This window comes from Saccostrea cucullata, unplaced genomic scaffold (assembly GCF_032062105.1).
Source record: "Saccostrea cucullata isolate Sc308-1 unplaced genomic scaffold, CSIRO_AGI_Scuc_v1 ctg19166, whole genome shotgun sequence".
Taxonomy (NCBI): domain Eukaryota; kingdom Metazoa; phylum Mollusca; class Bivalvia; order Ostreida; family Ostreidae; genus Saccostrea; species Saccostrea cuccullata.
In genome coordinates this window covers 1-9,244 of record NW_026939338.1, presented here as the reverse complement: position 1 = coordinate 9,244, position 9,244 = coordinate 1, and the positions used below count along the sequence as shown (strand labels likewise).

At 34.1% G+C, this 9,244-nt stretch overlaps 1 protein-coding gene across 1 annotated transcript; it reads left to right on the top strand.

Annotated features, from left to right (window-relative positions):
- Positions 1-6: 6 nt before the first annotated feature.
- Positions 7-9,015, top strand: LOC134252909 (uncharacterized). Its single transcript, XM_062735449.1, has 14 exons — positions 7-264; positions 903-1,072; positions 1,160-1,231; positions 2,577-2,752; positions 4,227-5,050; positions 5,749-5,814; positions 5,982-6,110; positions 6,444-6,574; positions 6,780-6,911; positions 7,179-7,244; positions 7,353-7,441; positions 8,421-8,547; positions 8,669-8,771; positions 8,879-9,015. The coding sequence occupies exons 1-14, from the start codon at positions 24-26 to the stop codon at positions 8,971-8,973; spliced, it is 2,421 nt and encodes an 806-aa protein (XP_062591433.1). The 5' UTR covers positions 7-23; the 3' UTR covers positions 8,974-9,015.
- The last annotated feature ends 229 nt before the right edge of the window (positions 9,016-9,244 follow it).

The window sequence follows — 9,244 nt, the reverse complement described above, 5'->3', positions numbered from 1 at the left end:
TTTTGAAACGTTATGGAAATGAGATGTGCCTATTAGATGCCACATACCGAACCACACGCTATTCCCTGCCCTTGTACTTTCTATGTGTACCAACTAATGTCAATTATATGACTGTTGGTACATTTATCGTGGAATCTGAAGATACACCTTCTATCCAAGAAGCTTTGTCTATTTTAAAGGCATGGAATTTGGAATGGAAACCCACCTACTTCATGTGCGATTATGCTAATGAAGAAATCAATGCTTTAGAATCTGTGTTTCCAGGTATGCAAACATTTCAGCCCAGCAAACCAAATTTAGTGTAGCATTGAATTTCAAGAGATGGGTATATACATGATACTGCATTTACAGTACATAAAACATATAATAATGATTATAACTGGTGTAAAGTATTCAAGCATGTATAAAAGGTTAAGGCGTGTTTTAATAATGGGAAATTTATGGTCAATGATCAGACACCTGAGGCAAAGCTAGTACAATTACTCATGCATATAGAAAGGACATTATAACCTAAAGGCTGTAAAACAGGTTCTGCAATTAATTTGTCAAGAAAAGTGACTTTTAACTTCACTGTGAAGCTTAAATGATAGCTTTAAATATTTCAGAAATGTTGATGTACATGTATTTGCCATATTTCTTATTTAAAATTCCCAGTTGAAATGGTACAGGACCCCATACAAAAAGTCTCAATTTATACCCTGATGGATGTGACTTTGAGTATGATAACAGATGTACATCATGTACATACAGTTTATGAAGTACATGTACTAGTATATCAAGAACCTTTAGAGGTGCACTTAAGTTTTTAGGATATGGTTTATTTATGAAGAAATGATAAAATTGAATTTTTAAAATAATGTACATTTAGTTTACCACTACTCATATTTTCATACTCGTTACAGAGTCTTTCGTATATCTTTGTGACTTTCACCGGGAGCAGTCCTGGGACAGGTGGTTGAAAGCATCTCACAACAACATTGGAGAAGATAAAGCAGAAATTTTGAGCCTGTTTCGGTCAATGGCACATGCTAATACTGTCGAGAAATTTGAAATGGCCAAAGCCAATTTAGAGGTTATTCATTTTTTTTTGATAGATAGAAATTAATTATAATGAATAAATACTTAATGTAAATAGTAACATTTCAAATCTATATTGTAGGAAAGTAGGTTATGGACCGAAAACAGTCGATTAAGGAAATGGTTTACAGATCGATGGTTGGACAAGCACAAGGTTAATTGCAATATACATTTGATATTGATTAGTTGAGATGCTACAACAGTAAGCCAATTTGAAATTATGAGCATAATTACAGTATCTTATTTAGAAGACTTGATTATAGCATTTTTAGCTTTACTGGTCAGAGAACAGAAGAGCATATGCAATAGTAAGGTGTCCGTAGTCTGTCTGTCTGTCTGTAAACATTCCAAATGCTACTCCTCCTACAAGCTGAGTCTAATTATGCCCCCCTTTGAAGAAGGGAGGGCATACTGCTTTGCTGCCATCTGTTGGTCCACCAATAATTTCTGTTCATATTCTTCACAGAGGCTGCACATACTAAAATGAAGTTTGGTATACAGATATATCCTAAGAATATCTAGGCCAAGTTTTGTTTTGGGTACAATCAAGCAATTTTTGACAGAGCTATGCCCAATTGGACTTAGAAACATTCCAATTATTTGCTTTCCATTCATTATGTCTTCGAAGGTTGAACAAATTAATTACTGATATATCATGAGAAACATGTTTTTCACGAAGATGTGATGTAGAAGACTATTTCTGATTGATGCATCTCAAATACTACCAGTAGATGTCCTCTATTGATTGTAAATTCAAAAGGTCAATTACATTTCCATGCCCATAATATATACTGTCCTTAATAAAGGCTTTTGCCCCTATAATGTATGTCCAAAGGGGAGGGGGGGCATCAGTGTTTCACAACCATCTCTTGTTTCAATATAACTTTGCACGTAAGTAGACTAAACTAAGATACAGTACATACAATTTTGGTGAGATACTTTCAAAACGCTACTCCTACTACAGTTTGGGTCTGATTTATATAAGATATGGCATTAAAATAGGCTCCACTAAGATATATAATTCCATTCATTGGTGTTGCAAAGTTCCAAAAGCAAGTGCTACTTTTCTCTTCCTTTGTTATAAGTTCAAACCAGTAAAGCTACAGTCTCATCAGAGACTTTGGGTTTTTTTAAACATAGTTTATTCTGGATTTTTATCAGCTTACGGCAGATTTCAAGTACATGTATTAATGTTTGTGCCTGCTTATAGTTCATAACTTTTGATTGAAAAAAGATAAGAGTTTTCATATTTCCCATGTACAATACCTGTCACTAGACCTGTCTTAATATACAATGACTTTAGACTTCATAACTTGGTGCCAAGTGTTTGACCTACTAACATTTGCATTACTTGTGACTAGACATGTTGGAATATATTGTAATACGACTGTCCCTATTTTTGTATCGATGGGCTTCAGAATTATGTATCATAATTTTGTCAAGTCATGTACAAGGTAATTAAAAAGTCCTTTCCCAATTTGTAATATTCTTTTCTCTAGCGATGGGTACATGCTTTCCGCCAAATGCGTTATAATGCATCGGTGAATTCAACTAATGGTGTTGAAAGGCAAAACAAATGCCTCAAGTACGAATTCTTGGAGACCAAGAAAGCCAAGTCTGTGTCACACCTTCTCACAGTTCTCTGGAATGAATTTCTCCCTGATCTATACCAAAGGTAAATGCACAATTAACTTCAGTACCTTATTATGTGATGTACATTTTATGCATTTCTGTTAATTAATTCCTAACATAATGTATGATATCTTGTTATTAAATCCAGTAGTAGACAATATTTCAATATCAAATGCCATCACCTTATTTATAGTATGTTTGATTCTGTAGTTCAAAATTCTGAAGCTTGACATCTTTGGAAAATTGTGCTTAGGACTTTGTATTTAGAAAGGTTGGAAGTCTTGGGACTTAACATTATTTTCATTATTAATGTTAAAAAGAGAATTTTGACCTACATGTATTTCATAAAAATGCCTAATTTTAAGTTTACATGTTCTGCAGATGAAGGGCCACACCCTCTTCCAATGGGAGATAAAAGTATAAAAATGGCTTGGGTTTAATAGAAAAATCTCCTCCTAATGAACCACTGGGTCAGAAATGATGAAACTTTTGCAAAAGCTTCCTAACATGGTGTAGATTTAATTTTTTTCAAATCATGAACCCCCCCCCCCCCCCCCCCCGGGGCATAGTAGGACTGCAGTGGGCACTCCCATTTTTATCTGGCTAGATAGAGAAAAATCACAAGAAGGCCTCTTAAGAACAAGAAATTCAGAATCAGTCATGTAAATATTGAAACAGCCATAGGTAGTGTAGATTAGTGTTTAATCAAATCATGACCCCCATGGGTTGGGTCGATCTAACTTATGCATGTTTATGTATAGGAAAAATCTTCAAAAAATGTGATGATGAAGAACATGAAAGTCATGCCTAGGCATACCACACTTATACGTAAGGAACTACAGATAGTTTGTCTAAAAGTTAATTCAAGTCATGACCCCCGGGTGTAGGTGTAAATTCAAGAATAATGTTAATTTTAATGTGTAGTCCAAATAGTAAACTCATTCTATCATTACTGAAAGAGTTCTTATTGTAAACTTGGAAGAAAAGGATGAGAGAGCAGTACAATTAATCCCATGGGATTAATTATCTTGTGTGGGGCAGAAAATTTTCCAGGCTTATCTTTATTTGTCACTTTAAGATAAATTAACCTTTGTCTGCAACTGATGTTTGTTTTGAAGTTAAGGTCAAGTCTGGGTGATATTTGTATTCACTCAAGGCTGGCATTTTATAAAACACATGCTTTATTCTTGTTTAAATATACATTTAATTGAGTTATTACCGGGGTATAGATATGATGTTTTTTACTGCCTCATGTAAATACAGGGGTACTCTTTACAGGTTGTTGGATATTTAGGAATTATCTTCAAATTTTATAAATACAGTTGTTATTGCATATTCTTCTTCATATATTTTTAAATTTTTGTAATCAATTTAAATTTTCTCTCTGTAAGCTGCACCCTTATATTTCTACCCCTCAGCAGGGCCCTTGCTGACTAGTCAGTTTTCCAGTTCAATTCCTATGGAGAGCATGCCATTATTTTTAGTGTTCATGTGTTGATTGCATTTGTTCAATTTAGATATGTAAGACAAAACTTGAGTTCGTCTGAAGAAGCCAGAGCCTATGATAAGGACATCCCCACTTTTCTCAGAAACAGACCAGGAAGTGTTGTTAAACACTGTTTTAAACGTTGGGAAGACTCGGTAAATATCTCAGTGGATGATATAGACGAGATAGGGGAAGGTAATTTCCTTGTACATAGCCAGGCTCCGGGAAGTTCCGAAGTGTACACGGTAAACTTTTCTCCTCAAGAATTTCCCATTCCTTCCTGTACCTGCGAGGACTGGAGGAAACATCACCTTATATGCAAACACTTTTGCGCAATTTTTAGATGTACAGCATGGAAGTGGGAGCACCTTCCTGAAGCCTATAGAAATAATCCCTTCATCACACTAGATGATGATATTCTTCATAATTTTAGTTCTTATCCAGTTGGAAAGAATATCGGTACAAGTGAATCTGATTCTGAATCTGAGACTCTTGTAAAGGGGGTGCAGCCTTTGCGCATGCCTTCACAATCAAGACTTTCAAAACTAAGATCAAATATCTCGAGTATTTGTGAGTTAATAAAATCTTATGTGTACACTTGCAAAGATGAGGATTTCTTGCAAAGGTTGTGTAACAACCTTCACAACACCACAGAGACACTTCGTGACACATTGTGTGAGAGAAACGAGTTTGTTGTTGATGAGGAAAAGAGTATGACCCACATCGCCACCAAGAAAGTCAGAAGGTTATCTCTTTCAAAGAGGAAGAAAGGGACAGGCAGGCATGGGTTGTCAGCCGATGTGTTAAGAAGCCATTCATCAAAAGGCGTAGAAGACCTCTTGAACAGAGAGAATGGTATGTATGCTTATACTACAGAAGCAACATGATACGGGGTATAGTAGTCAGAAATTATGTTGTCAATCTGTCCTTAACTTTTTGGGGTCATAAGAACAAAGACATAATTTAAGTTTCTTCTTAGCTCACCTGAGCTGAAAACACAAGTAAACTATTCTGATCAACTGTTGTATGTCCATCTGTAAACTTTTTCAATTTTTTGACTTTTTTCAAGAAACAATGGTCCAATTTCAACCAAAATTAGCACAGATTATCTCTAGGTTAGGGAAATCAAGTTTGTTCAAATGAAGGACCACACCCTCCTCCAAAGGTTTTTAAGAATTAAAACTATTAAAGAATTGGTGAGGTTATTTAAACATATTACCAGGAACCACTGGTCTTGAGAAGATGAAATTTGCTTGCAAACACACAGTGAAGCTTGTTGAAATCATGACCACATGAGTAGGTGGGCTGATATGGGGAATCAACATGTTATATAGGAAAACAGTAGAAAAATCTTGAACAATCTTCTTCAAACATAATATTATTGCAGCCCTTATTTGTATAAGTAGCTTCTTTTTTTTCAAATTGAGCCTGGCTTACAGTACTCTTAGTATGTTTATTTATATATTAATCCCATGGGGTGCCCCATTATATGTATATCAGTCTGGGGGGTAATTGCTGACTTGTCAGTTTTATAGTTGGTTTTACACATACAGATGAGGGCAAAGTTGAAGAGGAAGTGATAACTATAGGAGATAATGATCCATGTGTGTTAGACACTGGTAAGACTTTTGTTTTAAATTCCATAAATGTTAAAGAATTTGAGGTTTATCTGCAACATTTTTAACATTTATATTGAAATTTAAAGCACTAGGTTTAAAATGCCACCTAGTAGACTAATAGGGCTAAGAATACAATGATAACTATCCTAATTAAATTACAATACTAGGTGTTAGAAGTATTCTGAAGAAGAGAAGAAGCAATTCAACAACAAAGAAAAGAGTTCATTTCTCTGATTTGTGTTCTTCATACGAACATGAAGATCTTCAGCAGAAGATTATAATGGATTGTAATCAAGGTATGCAAGGAATACATGTGTCATTTTGTTATAAAAAAAGAGGAAATTTTCAGACATAGACAATTCAATAAAGTTATGAAGAAGTCAAGGCCACCTTCAAAATGTACATTGGGGTATTCTGTATAACCAACCTTCTCTATATCCATATTATTCAAGTCTGAAGTCTTCCAGGATAATTTAAATTTCTCCCTTTTTATGCAGATTTATCTATATCAGTTTCCGCCGAAATATGGCTGAAATATTGCCGACTGAGCGATAAACAATTATAGTCAATCAATCAGTCTATATCAGTTCTTCTTGAATGTGGTTTATAGTACATGTATCTGATTGCAGCTTTGCAAGAAGTGAAGAAACTTTGGAGTTTGGAAAGAGGTACAGGATATGTTGTGGGGAAAGTTGATGACTTCAATGTAACAGACACTGACATACGATCTCTGTATGGTACTAGATGGGTGACTGATCAGGTCTGTATTTATGTCTTTTAAAGGCTTCTTAAATGGGGTTCCCATATTCTATTCAAGTGAGATACACTAGCAGTTCTGTTAACACAAAGACAACCCAGAGTGCTGTAACATTAACAGGTTTCCACTTTTGTTATCTATAATACAAAGGAATAGAGATTTACATGGCCTATTTGGTGCTTACTCCACTAAACACTCATTGTTACAGGTTATGGATGCCTATTTGGCATATATTGTCCACAGAGAGATAGAAAAGGGCAACCTTGTCGCACTTTATCCTTCCCAAACCATGAGAAGTATAGTAGAAGGAAAATTTTCAGTACAGAAATGCAGACAAAAGGTTTGTTTCTTTCCTTCTGATGAAACACATTTCATTTGTGAAAAAGACCATGATATGATAAATTGTTATACATTGCAAGGTAGGATCTGCATGATTTATGAAAAATGTTATCTAGGTTGTAGATTTTTGTTCTTGATTATACCCCTCTGAGATTGTTCAGTCATCAGTATCTTAAAAACTTTAATGAAATGCTTGTAATACAATGCTTCAAAGATAAAATGTTATGGTTTCAATTGTTACATTTTTGCATACGGTTGTGATCTACAGTTGAAACTTTGGGAGTATTCCACCATTATTGGAGCAGTGTGTCAGAACTATCATTGGACACTTGTGGTATGGTTGCAAACATTTTGGCTTAATTATAATTTAACAAGATAAAGTTGTTAGACCACTTGATGGTTATGTTTTAAAAGATGTATATTAAATATTAATTAAATGCAGATTATTGACTCTGGAAACAGGATCCTTACATTTCTTAATCCAAAGCAAGAGGGGAGATCACAACTAGATGAAATTAAGAAGAATTGGTGGTAAGGCCAACAATAAAAAAAACTCTGTCTTTGATGTACTCTGACTGACTCATTAAAATTGCCCCTACCCAAGCATATTTTTTTCATTAAATTCTGTATTGTTTTTAAAGTGAAGGTAGATATCTTCTAGATTAAAAGATTTTATAGAAATAGATAATAATTAATTGGATTAGCTGTCAAGTGCCTGTAATGAAAAAATTTAAGTCTGTGGTTTATACATGAATGACAAAATTTTAGGAAATATTAAAGAAGAATACCTACCTACCTACCCACCTTGAGGAATGTGGGTCAGAGTACATAGAAAAGAAATTAAAGATGGCCTAAGATCTCTATCAAGTTTTTTAGCTCACCTGAGCTGATGGATCAGTGGGGCTCTCTGTTCAAAATATGTCAACTGTCTGTTGTCGTAAATTTTTTACAATTTCATCTTCTCCTCCAGATTTACTAGCCCAATTTCAGCCACACTTGGCACAGGGTATCATTGGGTAAAGGGGATTCAAGTATGTTCAAATAAAGGTTCACGCCACCTTCAAAGGTGATATAATGAAGAGAAAGTAAGAATTTGTTAAGGTCAATTCTATTCTTTTTCTCAATAACCACTTAAACAGAAGATATGGAACCGAAGTGAAAGCTGCTGTCTGAGAAAGTGTACAATAATCCTTAAATAATGGGTAATCATCAAAGTATAACATAGGAATACATAGGGAAAATCTTTGAAAATCTCTTGACAAGAAAATCCTGATTAGTCATTAATATTTTTGACCCCCAGAGTTATGTGAGGTTTCAACAGGTGAACAGGTTAAAGATAGAAATATCAAGGAGAAAGAATTTGCTCAGAAAGAAGGAAAAAAAGGCCATAGTTATGTGGATGAGCACTCTGGCCCATGGACCTAATGTTTCATATGGTTATGAAAAATTAAGTATATATATATATGAAGTTTGTTATAAAATTTATATTATACAAGTTATTCTCCTACAGTTCATACATCAAGGAAAGGAGGCAAATGTATAAAGAGTTGGAGGCAGAAGATGACAACTGGTCTGTGCAGACATTAAAACACTCAAGACAAAGAGATGCTTTCAACTGCGGAGTGTATTGCTTAATGGTATGTTATCAGTTTCTTATATCTATATAAAACTTATTTGTGTCTATCTGTTTTTAAGTTCATTATTGTATGCATGCAAAACACAAATCACTAAATCAATTTTTTTTTGAATACAAATCAGTTTGCTGATCGATACTTTCTCAAGGAACCGCTCACAAACATTACGGATGATAGTCTCTCTAGAGCAAGAGAGGAAAGAGCAACATCCTTGATGATGTACCATGGTAAAAGAAATTTTGTCTATTTGTATATTGAAATGGAGAATTATAGCCTGTATCTGATAATTGATACTCTCAATTGCTCCCTAATTAAAAAAGATTCTGTACATTAGATGTCTTGCAAGATACACGCTGTCCTACATGTGGATTTACCACAAATGAAGAAGTAAAAGTATGTAAATTTTTTATATCATTTATGTTTGTATAAGTTTCATTTTATCCTATAAGTTCAATTTCATGTACATGTGTATATATGGTTAAATCAAGACAAGGCTTTTTACAGAAGAATTTACCCAGATACATGCACCTTTATATTATAATGCAACAGTATAAGGACTATATTATCATATATGGTATATTACTTGATCACTAAAGGATTATCTAAATATGATGGTTGTTTTTTTTTTGTTTTTTTCAAAATTCAGTACCTTTTGAAAAGTTGATCAACATTCTATTAGCAATAGATTTTTAAGACAACT

Coding starts and splice junctions, on each gene's coding strand:
- LOC134252909 (XM_062735449.1), top strand. CDS start 24: ATGTGCCTATTAGATGCCACATACCGAACCACACGCTATTCCCTGCCC. Junction 2,753..4,226: donor CTCCCTGATCTATACCAAAG/GTAAATGCACAA, acceptor TGTTCAATTTAG/ATATGTAAGACAAAACTTGA. Junction 5,815..5,981: donor TCCATGTGTGTTAGACACTG/GTAAGACTTTTG, acceptor TTACAATACTAG/GTGTTAGAAGTATTCTGAAG.